Genomic DNA, 16,566 nt, shown 5'->3' with positions numbered 1-16,566 from the left:
GAGCTTGGAGATTAGAATTGAGGACAATGGTGGTTGATGTTCTATTGGTTGTGGTGAGTTGTGTAGAGTATGGTTTATCAAATGAAAGAGAGGAGTGCAATGTGCTGTCATCTGCAAAACTGTGTATTGGTTTGGAGGTCAACTGAACTGAAGTAAGACAGTGATATATAGCAAGAAGAGGGTTAGTGAAAGAACAGAACCTTGTGGAACCCCGGCATTAGTTGAATGATGAGAGGATAAACAACTATTCACTATCACACAGTGTGCTTCCAGACAGAAAGCTGGCAATCCAATTACAGAAGTCCTAAGATAGACCAAACAATGGAAGTTTGCTCAGTAAGCCTTCATGCCAGAGCCAGTCAAAAGCATTGGAGATATCAAGTGCAACCACTTAAGATTCACTAAACTTCTCCATGCTATTTGTCCAGATATGGGCAACATATACGAGTATATCTCCTGTTGATCGGCAGCGACAGAATCCATATTGGTGGTCATTTATTACATGGGTGCCTTCAAGGTGGTGTAGGAGTTGGGAATTTGGGATGATTTTTTCAATTACTTTAGACAGGACTGAGGTGAGTGAGATAGGTGGTAGTTAGATGGCAGCGATTTGTCACCCTTCTTGAGAATGGGTTGAATACAGGCTGTGGGATATATGAATGGAGAGAGAGAGAAAGAGAAAAAAAGGAACCATCCACCATCACACATAGTTGTTCTGTCATCATTGTCATAACATAAAAATCGATAACTTTTAAACATTTTTCTTTCTTTCTATATGAAAGACTTCATAATTATCTGCTTTCAAGTTCCAAAAATCTAATTTCTCCCACAGCAGTTCTTTTTACTCCACAACACACGTCTGGTTTTTATTTTATTCATGAAGTGATAAAAGTGAGATTCTATCCCTTGTCATAGTTACAAAGCTTTATTTAAAAACAGTAAATCTCGCATAATTCACATGCATGAGAAAATATGTAAGATTTTCATATCATATATGCATTTAAATTAAATTTATGCAATGTGTTCAATATTAAATTACACATATATACTGTATGCACAACATATGTAATAGACAATCTATTAAAAAAATGAAATGTATTTTTCTTAGAATATTGATCACTGATAATTATAAATATAAAATTAAAATTGGCACAATCTAATTAAATACCACAGTATCTCTATATATTTTATTCTTTTGAGTATTTTATATTTTAAGTACGTATGCAATTGTAATATAGTATTTTCCTAAGCTTAGTTTCATAACTCACATGAATTAGCTTAGGTGTTTTATCTGAGCCACAAGACCTACAGCAAATTAATACCATGTGTGGATAAGAGGAACAGAAGAAAGGAGGAGTTAATTCACATTTTGCTTGAACAGCTGAGGGTTATAATATCTGGGGTAGGCAAAGTGCAAAAAAAGTGAGGAGTAGATTTTTTTTTGCACGGGTGATTGGAATGCATTGTCTGAGAGTGTGGTGAGTGCAGAGACAGTGAATGCATTTAAGTCACAATGAGCTGTGTGTGTGTGAGACTGGGACCTCCCACAATGAGTTTCTTTACTCCAATGAGGTCTGATGATGATGATAATAACAATAGTGAGAATTAAAAAATGAATTAGTTTTCTCTCTTTTTTTAACATCATTATAACATTACTTACATAAAGTAAACCGATAATTTGGTTGGGTAACCTTTTATAGCCAGAAGATTTAAGTTGGGTTTCTAGTCCTATGTATAACTATATCAAGTGTTTCATTATCTTCTCCTTAAATACTACATGTAATTCTACTGTTTTAGCATCTTATATACAATATATACAAAGAAATAAGCTACACTACATTCTATATGGTATGCCAAAGTTATATTAATTTGGCCAACTGTTAAAACTAGTGGCCTGACCTCTGATATAAAAAAAAAAAGTATGGATGGTGACCAATAAGAGCTGAATTATTGCTTAGAGTCCTGAAGTCAGGGTTTGCTGAAAAAATTGAAAAACTTAAGTGGGTTAAACAAAACTTCGCTACGATAAAGGAAACTATAAAATCATCTGGTGCTCATACTAGCTATAGGAACACCAGTTTATCTCTCATCTACAATCAACTCCAAGCAGAAAAACATGAGCTTGACATTAATATTGTCTTGTTGATGAGCTCTGGACTTCTATCTCCTGAAACTTTCCTATGTGTGCCATCCAAATTCTTGGGATTTTTATGCCATCATTGTTAAGATTAGGATGGTTGAGCAAATTTCACAGGCTTCTTTAAATTTGCATTCATACCATCGTATGTTCTTTACATCATACAGGTTTATGAATTATGTAAAGAACAGCTATTTTTCCAATCAATTTGGTGTATGGTGTTAAGTGCGTGATCTAAGAGACCTTGTGTTTTAGTGTATATAGTGTATAGAACTATGGTACAAATTTCTCTAAAAACAAGAATTGAAATCCTTCATGGAGAAAGCTTAACTAAAAAGACCAGTAAACCTGGTAAACTATCTGTATTACAAGGTAAGCTGCGAGCTAGGATTACATTTTTAAAAAAAAATACTATGACCTAAAGATTATTCCAAACATCGCGAAGATAAAGGAGACTATAAAATCACCTGGTGCTCATACTATCTACAGGAACATCAGCTTATCTCTCATCCACAATCAACTCCAAGCAGTTAAACATGAGCTTTTCATTAATATTCATCTTGTTGCTGAGCTCCGGACTTTTTCTTCTTAAACTTAGACCCACAACTTTCCTACATAGTTCTTAATGTGGCTAAACGCTCTACAACATTCATTTAACCACCTTACCAACCATTATGGATCAAATATGCATCCTCGTATGCTTCGAATCCATCAGATATTTCAATGTAATATCAATGGTATCACAATTTTAATATGCACTTCGCATCCATGTTTACTTGGACGTACAATAAGGACTCGATGTCCTTATTGCTAGGCAAATCAAGTCTCTCTCTCTCTGTTCCAGATAATTGGGTTATCAACATTTCCAGATACCCTTTGAATGACAGTGAAACACTTATTCTTTCAAAAGGGCATGGATTCTCCATAGTTCTAAAAAAGATAACCTATTTAGATCTCCTTTTTAGCATCGAACAAAACTTATTTAACCTTTCCAGTGAAGAGGCTAATAATCTCCACTTAGAAGTTTCATCCATTCTACTTAAATCGAAGTTTCCACCATCTAACATATCTCCTTCTGAAAAGAAAGCTTTACATTCCCTAAGATGCAACAGCCACCAAAGCAGACAAGGGGAAAACTACAGTACTTATGGATTCTGCAAATTATAAAAGAAAAAAAGAAAAATTTCTCTTTTACTACGAGATCGTTCAATCTACCAAAAACTGGATCATCACCCCCACTAACAGCAACTTAAGAAATTAAATTCCCTTCTAGATGAAGTTTAGATGCAGACACCATAGAAAATTTGAAAATGTATTTTGCATGAACACAGAGGTTCTATGGTCTACCAAAGATCCATAAGAAAGACATTCCTCTCCATCTGATTGTCGACTGCATTGATTCACCTATGTATAGCATAGCCAAATATCTAGCAAACTTACTGAAATCACATAGAGGAAAGTCTTGCTTTTTTTAAAAAAAATTCTTCAGATTTCTTAGACAAATTAAAAAATATCTCCATACAACCTACTGATCTTATGGTGAGCTTCGATGTAGAATCCCTATTTACAAATGTACCTCTCAAAGGGACTTTACAACTACTTTCTGAAATATTCCCACAAGATATAGTAAAACTGTTCAAATTTATGATGCATTCTGGATACTTCATTTGTCAAACATTACAACCAAGTAGAAGGAACTGCCATGGGAAGTCCACTCTCCCCTATTTTAGCCAACTTTTATTTAGAGCATTTAGAAGACATCCTTTTTTCATCTATAACGTTCATTTTGGGTAGATATATAGACGACATTTTTGTGGTGTGGTCTCCCAATATAGATACCCTACCAATATTTTAGCTACTATAAATACTTTACATCCTTGTATCAAATTCACTATGGAAATTGAAAGAGACAAATTATCATTTTTAGACATTCTTCTAATCCACTCACCATCAGGTAATTTAACATCAGTTTATAGAAAACTCACTTTCACTGAACATTATTATATTCTTCAATAATCTGCACATCATCCTTCTCAAAAGACAGGAATCAAAAAGTGCTTAATTGGAAGAAATACTAACTACTAAGACTAAGTGTTCAACTCCCCATACTTCCCTACAGGAAGAACTCTCGACTATCAAACAATACATGAAATTAAATGGCTTCTCCCAAAGGACTATACAACATCTGACTCCTACAAACCTAACCCAAACAACAAGGAATCAATACGTTAGGTTCCAATCCCATACAATCCCTCTGGCATTTCAGAACTGATTTCAAGAATTCTGAAGAAATATAATTCAGTAGTGACTTTTATTCCTATTAATAAACATTAAAGATAAACACTCTCCTATGTCTCTTCCAGGTGTATACCAAGTTCCATGTAACTGCCATCTTTCCTGCTTTGGACAAACTGGATGCCAATAAAAAAAAAGAATACAAGAACATCAATCATATATTTTCCACAAAAAATCCAATAAGTCTGGATTAGCTCAACACAGAATAGAGGCAGATGACAACATTCTTTGGTCTGAAATGCCTTCTACATAGATGCCGGTACAAATTTGAATGCCTATTTATGGAAAGTGCCGAGACCATGCTTCACGGTCCTAACTTGAATCAGAATCAAACTTTCCACAAAAATATGGGAAAGTTTGATTTGAATAACACAACATTAAAGGTGTTTTTTTTTTTAAGACCGAGAAGGATATTTTATAAGGACATAAGGTCTTAAGAAACCAACTAGATACTACACCTATCTGAAGATGTATTGAGTATGATATTATGAGTTATATAGATGCAATTTATTTTACACTGTTCTGTTAATTTCAGACTGAAATATATCGCAGTATATTTAATAAATAATACTTTTACCTTGTGTTTTCGTGTATATATAATGCCTCCGTAGCGCAATTGGAAGAACGACGGTACATTGCGCCCTTCGATTGGAATAGGCCTAAGTTCGATTCTCGTCGCGACGGGAGGAATCTTTATCTGGTCGATTTCAATCGATGGTGAGTTAGCCGATCTCATACGGAGGTAGCAGGGTTTTTTCTCCCGGAAACTCGGGTTTTTCATCCCGCATACATACAAATCGGCCCTTCAGAACACACGCAATTTACAGACAAAAATTACTAGTTGTGGTGGTGTTGGAGGTGGGCGGTAGATGGCGTTGATTCGTAGTAGAGGTAAGGTGTAGGGACAGTTGAAGATGTCCTCCCGCGATGAGTCTTCGGACTCCTTGGAGGTATCAGGAATAATAATAATAATAATAATAATAATAATATATATTGTATAGAGATTTGTACTGCAATCATCAGGAATTCAAACCTCTGACCAGGCCTTCTGAATTATGCAGTGTAGTCATTGTAAAATTTTTATACTTCCATATTTGAGCATTTCTGATCGAATATCATCTACTCCAACTGTCTTCCCACATTTCAGGTTCTTAATGCTTTATCTACTTCAAGTATTGATATGTATTCCTGAATCATCCTTTGCAGAGTGCTTTCTTTACCACTATTCTGTCACTGATTGTTATATTTAGCAATCTTTCAAAGTAATTACTCCAGATATCTAGAATAACTTCGGTTTTCATGTTACCTTGATCATCTCATATTCCTTTTATAGTACTTTCTAATCTTTTTTCAATAGCCTCCAGAATATTTTACCACCTTCCTGATATTTATTTTCTATGTTCTTATTTAAAGTCTTCTCATGGCTTTTTCTTTTGCTAGTGTTACATACTTCCCTGCTTTATTACATTTTTCTCTGTTTCTAAGAGCACAAAACTTAAAACCTCTCTAAAAATTCTTGATGCTGTCCAGAAGAAAGTAATTAGCTTAGTGATGACCAGTCCTTCACAAGCTTGCTTCAACCTCTTTCTCACAGATACAATGTTCTGGCACTTTGACTCTTCTACAGGTACTTCCATGAGTTGCTGCTCCAGTGAATTGGCAAACATTAATTCTCCACTTATCGCTGGGTCTGTTAAAACAAGAGCCGCAGCTGGCTACCCAGCACCCATTTTCAGTTGTACTGAAAATGCATGGAACTGCTGCATCGCTTACTCATTTACTCCATCTACCTCTGTCCGCTAGAACAGCCTTCTTCAAAATGTTTTCCAACAACTTCAATCTCTAGCTCTTTAAGAAAAATGTCAACAGATTTCTTCTTTCTCAATTGTTATCTACACCATTTTTCTGAAAGGTAACTTCAATTTTTTCTTACAACCTTTCTCTATTCAAAACAAACAATTAATAAGGTACTATTTAATCCACCTCCATATTGAAGATAGGGATATGTAGCCTTTTTCACTATTTCTATCATATATCAGTTCCGTTTTGCCAAAATTAGCCAAAGTTCTAAAAAAATATAACATTCAGACTTCTTTCATTCATCTACTTAAACTCCATTCCTTGCTCAGTAAGCCCAAACAAAAGCATAACAATCTGAAATATCCCACGTTTCCTGTATTTGGTGCAACTGCAACATGCCTTATTTTGGCCAGATGGGGAAAGCCATTGAATTATGTCTAGAGGAACATAAAAGAGATGTCACATATGACAGAACTAGAGCAAGTGCTCTGTCAAACCATGTCCTGAGTTCTGCTGATGCTAATGAGGAAAACTATCATTCATCTAGTTTGGTGGGACAAATCGGAAAATATCTTTCAATGCTATGATGAACTGGAAAGAACTGTAGAGTCTAAAGAAATCATCCTCAATCCAGTACATCTCAACTTCAGCTATAATCTCTCAGACTGTCATTGTGCTGCTATCCCACTTTGGCATTCACAAGACCCTGAACACCTGCACACGCTCAACAATGAAGAAATACACAGAACAGCTTCAAACAATATGATGTTTTAATGTATAGATTTTTTGTCTTTCGCAATGTTTGTTGGTAGTTCTCTCTTTATGCACCTGAAGAAGTCTTCTATGAAGACGAAACTAGTTGGCAGTCTACTTAATTAAAATAGTGTTTCGATTTTTCTCTCTCTGCTTTTAGTCATAAACTAAAAAAAAAAAATAAATAAATACACTAGAGATGAAAAGATATATCTTTTCATCCCTAGTTGTTTCATTTCAGTGTCCAAAATACTAATGGGTCTTTTGGAATGTATATCCTGTCCAAGTGATTATTCGAATAAATGAAATATATAATTTAAAAAATATGTATTCGAGAAACATACAAAAACACACAAAAAAGCATTTCCTAAATCCATCCCATTATCCTTTGAATGCTAGGCTGAATGGCCTGTCATGAAAATCAGATTTGAAACAAACCAAACTAATTTGGTTTGTTTCAAATCTGATTAATGCTCTGATAGAATAATTAATACTATTGGCATAGTCTACATGTCTATCAGTTGTGTGTGTTCTGCCAGTTTCCCTGTTTTATAGAACGAAAAACTCAAGTTACCAGGAGGGCGAGACCTCTTCTGCCTCTATACAAATGGCAACTCACCTTCAGTTGAAAGGTCCTGATTCTTCACATTCTAGATGTGATTCGAGTCCAGGTTTTACTAACCAAAGGCTCTCACAGAAACTGACTCAGCTATGTAGGCTACACACACACACACACACTCTTTTCTTAATTCATCTAGGAGTTATCCATGGCAATAAAAGTGCAGTTTGCCACGGGAATTAATGAAGTCATTAATGGGATTCAAATAATCTGCTCTCAAAGCAGATTATTTAATTTCCTCTTTACATTTTTTTTCTGTAATATTCTGAAAGCAGATTATTTCGTTTCTTCTTTATATATATATATTTTTATTATTATGGAAAATGGCTAATAATACAATCATGATGCACATTCATAGCAATAAAAACTGATGAACAGAAAAAATTTAGAACATGATTTAAAAAACTAAAGAATGTAGGTAAGTGGCTCTGAACACACAAAATAGTGACTATACCTGTTTGATTGTTCCTATGTCCACAATAACGGTGCAGATACTGAGAACCATCAGGGTTATGGCATTCAAAAGTATAAATATCTTCATCATTGTATGATGCCAGAATTTCTATTTAAAAAAGAAAAAGAAAGAAAAGAAAGAAAAATAAACATTTGTATATGTATAATTCTCAAAACGTTTATCACTACAACAAAGAAATAAAATAGAATTTGTGATATATTTTTATAAAGTATGAAAAATAAATGTATAAATAGCCATGTTATTTTTATATTAGCTTGATTATGTGTGTGTGTTTCTTACATATAAAACTTAATATAACATAATATATATATATATATATATATATATATATATATATATATATATATATATATATATATATATATATGAAAAAGATATTATATATATTTTTCATATCTATAATATTTGTTATTGGTTGGGCATGTAAAACAGAAGGTGATTCTATGTGAGACTAATTATAGGAATACAGATTGGAAGGAAGAGTAGTGTATGGAGAACAAGGAGAGCGAGTTGTTGAATTTCTGAAGGATAAATATCTTAAGCAGCATATGACAGAAGCAACTAGAGGTTTTGGAGCATTTGGATTTGGTAACAACTTCACAAGATGCAGTTGTCAATGAGGTATTAACACTAACACTGGTTTGTGAGAGTGATCATGGAGTACTTGTTTGGGAAGTGGTGAAACAAAAAAAGGTTAATGCCAAAAAAAAAAAAGGATAATATATGTGGAATTATAAGGTGGATGATTATGAAAAGTTCCATAGCATCAATACACTGAGTAGATGAGCTGTGCAGAAAAGATGACAATGCATGGGAATTCATAAGGCACTATCTGAGATAAGCAATGTATATAATTGTATACCAAGAGTTAAGCAAGTAAATAAAGTAAGAGTGACATGAATGGACAGTAAAATCAAACTATGTTATAGAGAAGTTATGAGGCAGTTGGAGCAATCAGACCATGAGAAGTATAAAAGTGGTGGCTAAGAAGGTAATGAGCATAGTAAAAAAAGAAAAGATGCAGTATGAGAGGAGACTGGCTGCTCACGCCAAGATTAATTCAAGAATTCTTCTACTATATGACAAGCAAGAGGAAGAATGATTATGGCAGGTTGACACTGGTGGAAAGTCATGGCAGAGTGGCTGCTGCAAAGGATATATTGAAATTACTGAATGAGCACTATAAGGCTTGATCAAGGCCTTACACAAGGGAACCATAACTTCTTTTCTTTTACACATCAAGGTCATCCTCATCATTGCCATAATCCATTGTGATGTTCTTACAATTTTAGCAATGCAATCCCCTAAACTTCAAGTCTCTGTCCATGAAGAGATACATATTTAAATACTAAATATGTATTTATAAAACTTCTGCCAAAAAACAAAAGAATACAAAGAAACAATTAAAAAACATGGACATTGCAAGGACATTAATTGCTGCTGGTCATTGCAGGAGAGATTAACAGGAAGAAAAAAGTATTAACAATAAATGGATAGAAGACCAAAGTAAAGGAACTGAAAAATATGCCAACCAAAAGTAACTACATGACTTAAAAAAAAATATTTCTAATCTGAAAAGGACACTGTTATGAAAAACGAGGATGATTAAAAAGCAAGAACCTTAATTGAGAATGAATGAAAAGAAAGGAATTCTTTCAGTTACACTAGACAACACACAGTTTGCCTCTGAAATGAAAATAGTGATTCTTTACTAATTTCCATGTGCTGAACACAAAAAATTACAATAAAATCTGTCGACTGGCTCTTGCTTAGGAGAGACACAGTCTGCATTGTGTACATAGGTATCATTTGGCAATGCTATATTTCAATCTCCTGTTTGCAATATAATTGTGTCATATTGCATCAGCCAATCAAACACAACACCCCCAGGAGCCATTGCATCATTGGCTGATGCAATGCAGTTCAGTCATGACATCGCTGTCGTAAGATGATGCAATCGTTATAAAGCCAAGTCTCATAGGGTGAGCAACTGTTTGTGAAACTTCCTGGGCTACGCTCCCATTTACTCCTGCATCATAAGTACTACACAAGTGATCCCTGCAGCGTAAATGCAGCAGTAGTGATGCCTTGTACTTGTGTTAATAGTGCAAATAACTTTTGTTACATTTGCAGGGAAGTGATGTTTGCAAGCCAGAAAAAGTCATTCACTCCATTAGTGAAAAAGGCATATCAGCTTTATTTTGGATGTATGACCGAGGACCAAGACAAGGCCTGGGCCTAACACATATTCTGTATGTATGCTAGAAATCTTTTGAATGGCTGAAAGGCAGTAAATTGTCGATGCCGTTTGCTATTCCTATGGTTGGAGGGAGCCAAGCAATTATGCAAATGACTGCTACTTCTGCATGGTACTCCAGATGTGGGAGGTATCACGAGGAAAAAGAAGTGGACAATAGTATACCCAAATATACCATCTGCTCTCTGACCAGTTCTGCATGATGAAGGACTTCCTGTTCACGAACCTCTGAGAATTTTTCCATCGATTCTGAGGATGACGAGGACGTAAGTGAATGGATGTTGGGTTCTCCTGAGCCTTTGGAGTCTAGTTATGAACCATATGTTGGCGACAGTGCATCATCTGCACCACACATTCTCACACAAGAAGAACAGAAAGATCTTGTGCTCTGGAGCTTTCTGAGGCCAAAGCAGACTTACTGGGATCAAGATTTCTACAATGGAATCTTCTAAAGGAAAATGTCTGAGTAACTTCGTTTCACACTTGTCAAGAGCAGTTTGCATCTTATTCTGAAAGGAAGATGACCTTGTGTTCTACTACAATGTAGATAGCCTGATCAATGTCTTTTGGATCAAACATGACCCTTCATAGACTCGTCGAAATTGAGTCTCAAGGCAGTGTTACTGCATAATGGATGCCAGTTTCCATCCGTTCCAGTCAGACACATTGTCTACATGAAAGAAACCTATGAAAACCTAAAACAGCTATTGGAATGTCATCAATACAGCAAGTATGGTGGGTATCTGTGGTGAAGGTACTGTCTGCGTTGATGGGTTTGCAGCTGGGATATACAAAGTACTGCTGTTTTTTGTGTGAATGGGACAGCCAAGCAAGGACTCTGCACTATGTGAAGAGAGACCGGCCTGTGAGGAAATCACTTAAGGTTGGAGAGAAAAATGTGCAGCACCCAGCACTGACAGAAACACACAAAATTCTGCTAATTATTGTATAGTAACACATCAAACTTGGTCTGGTAAAAAACTTCGTAAAAGCCATGGACCAGACTGGATCAGTTTTCAAGTACCTGGTATAACAAATTCCCTCAACTCAGCAAGGCAAAAATTAAAAAGTTGGTTTTTGTGGGTCACATCCAAGAGCTCTTCATTGCCAAGATGTTTGAGAACCTGCTACACGGTGATGAGAAAAAAGCTTGGGATGCATTTCGTCTGGTGTCAACTAACTTCCTTGGAAATGTCAGGGCAGAAAACTGCAAGGAACTAGTTGAGGACTTGTTTTCTGTATTACGAACTTGGCTGCAATATGTCCTTAAAAATACACTTGCTCCAGTCTCACTTGGATTTTTTTTGCAACAACTGCAGCATGATTAGTGATGAGCATAGTGAACATTTTCATCAGGAAATTGCAACAATGGAAAAACGACACCAGGGATTCCATGTTGACTGACTTCTGTTGGATGCTCACTAGAGATGAACTTGAGTAGCTATACAAGTCACAGGCAAAAGCAACATCGGATATAGAAGCAGACATTTACTGGTATATGTGATAAGTATGTATTACTGTATTAAATAAGAACCTATTGTGGATCTCTCACAAACCATAGCAAATTTTGCATTTTCATTGTTATATTTGTGTTAAGCACCTCGAAATCTATAAGTAATGACTAAATTAAACTGGCAGGCATGACTTTTGTAGAATTTTGTTTTCCAGTGTTACTATACAATAAAATACCCACCAAATAAGATGCTGTAAGAACAGAAAAATGTGTGAAGTATAAATGATGAAATATTTGAAGAGCTCATAAAAGAAGAAATATTATCTGTGCACAAGCTTAAGAAAAGAAGAGCTGCAGGAGCAGATCAAATAACTGCAAACTTTTCTCAAACAGAAAAGGAACAAATTCTTCATCCATTGCCAAAAACTTTAAACAAGGTATATTATTTCTGGTAAAACTCCCATTTCTGTGACTTTAAACAAGATCCTTGATGAAGAAGAAACAAGAAAAGATTATTTCTGTATGGGCAACTGTATGGAGTATGAAGACTCATTACAGGAGACCCAAACTATCCACACAATCTATCATACCTTTCCTTGAACATATTAAAAGACAAAGTGCTAACAAGTTTCCATTCATTCACAACTCTCCAAACAAAAAATCTAGTTCTCACCCCCCCCCCTACTAACCACATTTTTACACAACTTCCAGGAATGAATTCTTGTTCTTCCCCCTCTAGTCAAGGTGCTGAACCATTTAACTTACAATAATCACATAAAACTCTTTAAGTAGCTTAAATGTTTCTATTATATTTCCTCTTTATTGCCTACAAACCAATTTCTGCAGTCCATACACCCTTCAATCTATTCTCATAGGAAACATTCCATGGACAACTCATCATCTTGGTTGCTCACCTCTGAATACTCTCCACCACAAGAAACCCAGGAGACCAGACTTGAGCACAGTAATGCAGATGTGGATGCAACAAGGCCTTATAACGAGGAATAACAACTTATCTCTACTTGTTGGTGTGTTCTTCAAGGGCCAGGTAATCTTATGAGCTACCTTAGCAATATCCTCTAAACTTCAACTCTCTCTACCACCACCCCTAAATCCCTAGCTTCATCTATTTACTGAAATACAGTTCCATCATGTGGTACTCAGCTTGTAATCTATTTATCCTAAAATGCATAACTTTACATTTTTCCACATTAAACTGACACCCGTTATCATTTGCCCATACTAACTGCATACTTAAATCATCCTGCAGGCTCTCTACATCGCCCTGATTCACTATTACTGTACCTAATTTTACATTATCAGCAAACAACTGAACATTTCCTTTCAGGTTATTTCCTATATCATTTATGTACAAATTAAACAGCAGTGGTCCTAGCACTGAACCATGCAGACACACTACTAGTCATCAGCTTTTGCTTGGATTCTGCTTCCTCCTCTGTATAATGCTTTCTGATATCTGTCCAGATTTAACATGACCAATGTCATATTCATCCCCATTTGTTCTAATTTGCGTAACAGAATTCTATGTGGTATTTGATCAAATGACTTTGCAAACAGCAGAAGCACAGTTGTCACTCTATTATAAAATTAGTAGATTACTAAGGCATGACCAACCCTTCACAAAGCCATGCTACCCCTCAGAGTATCATATTCTTATCCACCCATTTCTGAATTCTTTTTCTGACCCATTTTTTCAGTACTTGACACACAGTGAAAGAACTCTTTGGGATTTCCTTTGGCTTTCTTAGCTAATTTCTTCTCATAATCTGATTTTGCCTTCCTTACCATGCTGGTCACCTTTCTTGCCTGAACCTTTTACTGCTCATGAGTTTGCTGGTCACCTTTCTTCTTATATATCTTCCACAGCATTTTCATTTTCTGAGGCTCATGTTTAATGGTATTATTCATCCATCTCACTCTGACCTAATTAATCCTCCTTATCTTAGGTATACAATTTAATATACTTTCCTCTAAATTCCCATTAACTATCTCCCATACATTACTAACATCCTTCCCTTGCAGAGTTTGATGCCTAGGCACCACTTCGAGCTTTCTTCTAAGCTTGTCATAGGAGAAAGCTCAAAATGTTATACTGCCTTGTAGGTCCACATATACCCCTTCTTGATAGAATATTCTTCATTCTTTTTTTTACAATCTCCTAAGTCAAGACCACATGGTCACTTTCCCCCAGTCAGAGGCAATGTGGCCACCTTAGTTATGGATAACTCTTCTGATTCTATGACCAGGTCCAATACTCTTGCACTTTGAGTCCTCTCCATCATGTGCTGCTTCAAATAATTATTTCTCAGTAGGTGTATAAATTGCATTTCCTTCCTGCCATGTGATCTTTCATCCTTCCAATCTATATCTCCATAATTGAAATCTCCCATAATAATAACTTGATCTGCACTCTATGTACTAATTTGCTGATGAATGTCTTCCAGATCATTCCTGGAACCACCTGCAACCAACTGCATATTTTGTCATATTGGCCTTGATCTTAGACTACACTGCTTCAAATGAACAGCCACCCTCCTGCCTATCTCCTATTCTTTTTTTGGCTACAATTCATCTGCTATCCTCTCTCTATCTTCCCTGAAATACTAAACCCTTCACATTCTATCCCTGTAGCTACATCATCTGTTGTTAGTCAAGTCTCACTAATGCCTATAACTTTTAGAAAGGTTGCACTATCCAATGCCAAAAATTCCTCCCTCCTGTTCGTAATACTTCTGGCATTAGTTTATGGAAATTGTATCATCCCTTTAGGTCTGCAACCACCTTTACTCCTGAATTCAATATTTTTCAATATTTTTGTTTGAGAGACTAGATTCTGCACTTATTGGTCATTCTCACCCTCACTTGCATCCACCCTAATTGCTTAAGTTTTCCTGAATTTGCACTACAGCAAGCTCAATGAACTGAGCTTGCTGTAGTGCAAACTCTAGACACCAAACACCAAAACCATTTATATCAGTCCATTAGCATTATACAAATCTTTCTGTCAAACACAGGCTACAGATCCACAAACTCTACATCATTCCTTCTGCACAATCTGCATATTGATTTGTTTACTTCTCAACACCCTCCTCCTCCTCCTCAATTTGCCTCAATTATAGCATGCCAGGAGACTTACAGTCTCTATCTTCTTGCTCTTCATTTTTGCTTCATCCAACACTACTTCACATCCTCCCTCACAGAATACTTCTCACCTCTCAGATTATTAGTGTCAATCAAGACAATTAGTTCTTTTGCTTTGAAATGACTAATATCATTAATTTCTGTGCTAGGGAAACATGATTTTGTTATACTTTAGATTGGATTATTTATACAAACGCACAACAGAACCAACTTAGTAATTCAGCATCTTAACAGGTTTTAAACAGGCACATGACTCAGTCAACTAAGAGGATTTGTGGTTAGATAAATGGAATTCTATTCTAAATAACATAAGTATAAAGGTTTTTAACCTTTAAGGTAAATTGGAAAACAGAGTAAAAGGAGAAGTCTGAGGTATCATTTTAAAACATGTGAACAAGGAATGCAAATCTAGTGATAGATTTGAGTTTGCAGAAAACAGTGTCATTCAGATCTCAGCTATGAAAACTGGAATAAATATGTATGGCTTAAATATATTATTATTATGGACTACTCATAAAACTCATCAAGAGAGGCCACACCATGTCAAGAACTGTCCAACATTTTGCAGTATTTATCATACTTTGCTTTGAACTCATTCACAGTCATGGCACCCACAACAGACTTTGGCAATCTATTACACTCATTCACTACTCTCCAAACAAAAAACCTAGTTATAACATTCTTCCTAACTACATTCTTAGTCAGTTTCCCTAGTCCCTAGGTTCTCTGGCCACCAGACATGTTCTAAATAAATTCTTCTCAATTAATTTTGTAAAAAATCATCAGTAATTTGCATGTCTCAATCATATTACCCCTTTTCTATCAAACCAATTTCTGTAGCTCACAAATCTTGAACCTGTTTTCGTAAGGTTCATTCCATAGACCTGCTACTATCTTGGTAACTTGCCTCTGGATCCTCTCCGGATCCTCCTCATCACCAAGAAACCCTGGTGCTTAGATCTGTGTGCAATAGTCAAGATGGGGTCTTATTAAGGCTCAATAAAGAGGAAAAATAGCCTGCCTGTCTTTTCTCGTCAAAGTATTCTTCACTAACTAAGTAATCTGATGAGCTGCTTTAGCCACTTTTGCTATGTGCCCCCTGAACTTTAATTCCCTATTCACTAACACTCCCAAGTCTCTGGCTTTGTCAATTTCCTAGAGTACAGTTCCACCAATGTGGTATACAGCTGGAAATCCTTCCACCCCAAAATGCATAATCTTACATTTTGCTGCATTAAACTGACATCCATTCTCCTTCATTCAGTCTGCCAATCTATCCAAATCATCCTGCAAAATTTTGACAATTCTGTACATCTATATTTTGCTCTACCCAGCTTTGCATCAACAGCAAATAACAAAACAGTTCCTCTTAGATCCTTTCCTATGTCACTAACGTGCAAATTAAACAGTAGCAATCCTAAAACAGAACCCTGTTGCACAACACTAGTCACAGTCCTTCTTTTGGACTCTACTCCTGAATAAACTACTCTCTGATACCTCCATCAACCACCACACCATCCATCCCGATGTGCTGCAGTTTACTAATTAGAATTCCATGCATATCCTGTCAAAGGCCTTTGCAAAGTCCAGCAGTATCACTGTAAATCCATTACCT

At 35.8% G+C, this 16,566-nt stretch overlaps 1 protein-coding gene across 2 annotated transcripts in view; it reads right to left on the bottom strand.

The window, feature by feature from the left end:
• The window catches only part of LOC150107013 (DDB1- and CUL4-associated factor 8-like), a 263,903-nt gene that overhangs the window by 93,376 nt on the left and 153,961 nt on the right, over positions 1–16,566 (bottom strand). For both annotated transcript variants that reach the window (XM_090393388.1, XM_090393389.1), the window contains exon 8: positions 8,059–8,166. In XM_090393388.1, coding sequence (XP_090249514.1) covers positions 8,059–8,166 — 108 coding nt within the window. The remainder of the gene's footprint in view (positions 1–8,058; positions 8,167–16,566) is intronic.

This window comes from Typopeltis vanoorti, chromosome 5, assembly GCF_054136105.1.
Source record: "Typopeltis vanoorti isolate ZY-2024b chromosome 5, IOZ_Tvanoo_1.0, whole genome shotgun sequence".
Taxonomy (NCBI): domain Eukaryota; kingdom Metazoa; phylum Arthropoda; class Arachnida; order Uropygi; family Thelyphonidae; genus Typopeltis; species Typopeltis vanoorti.
This window is presented reverse-complemented; position numbering and strand designations above follow the sequence as displayed.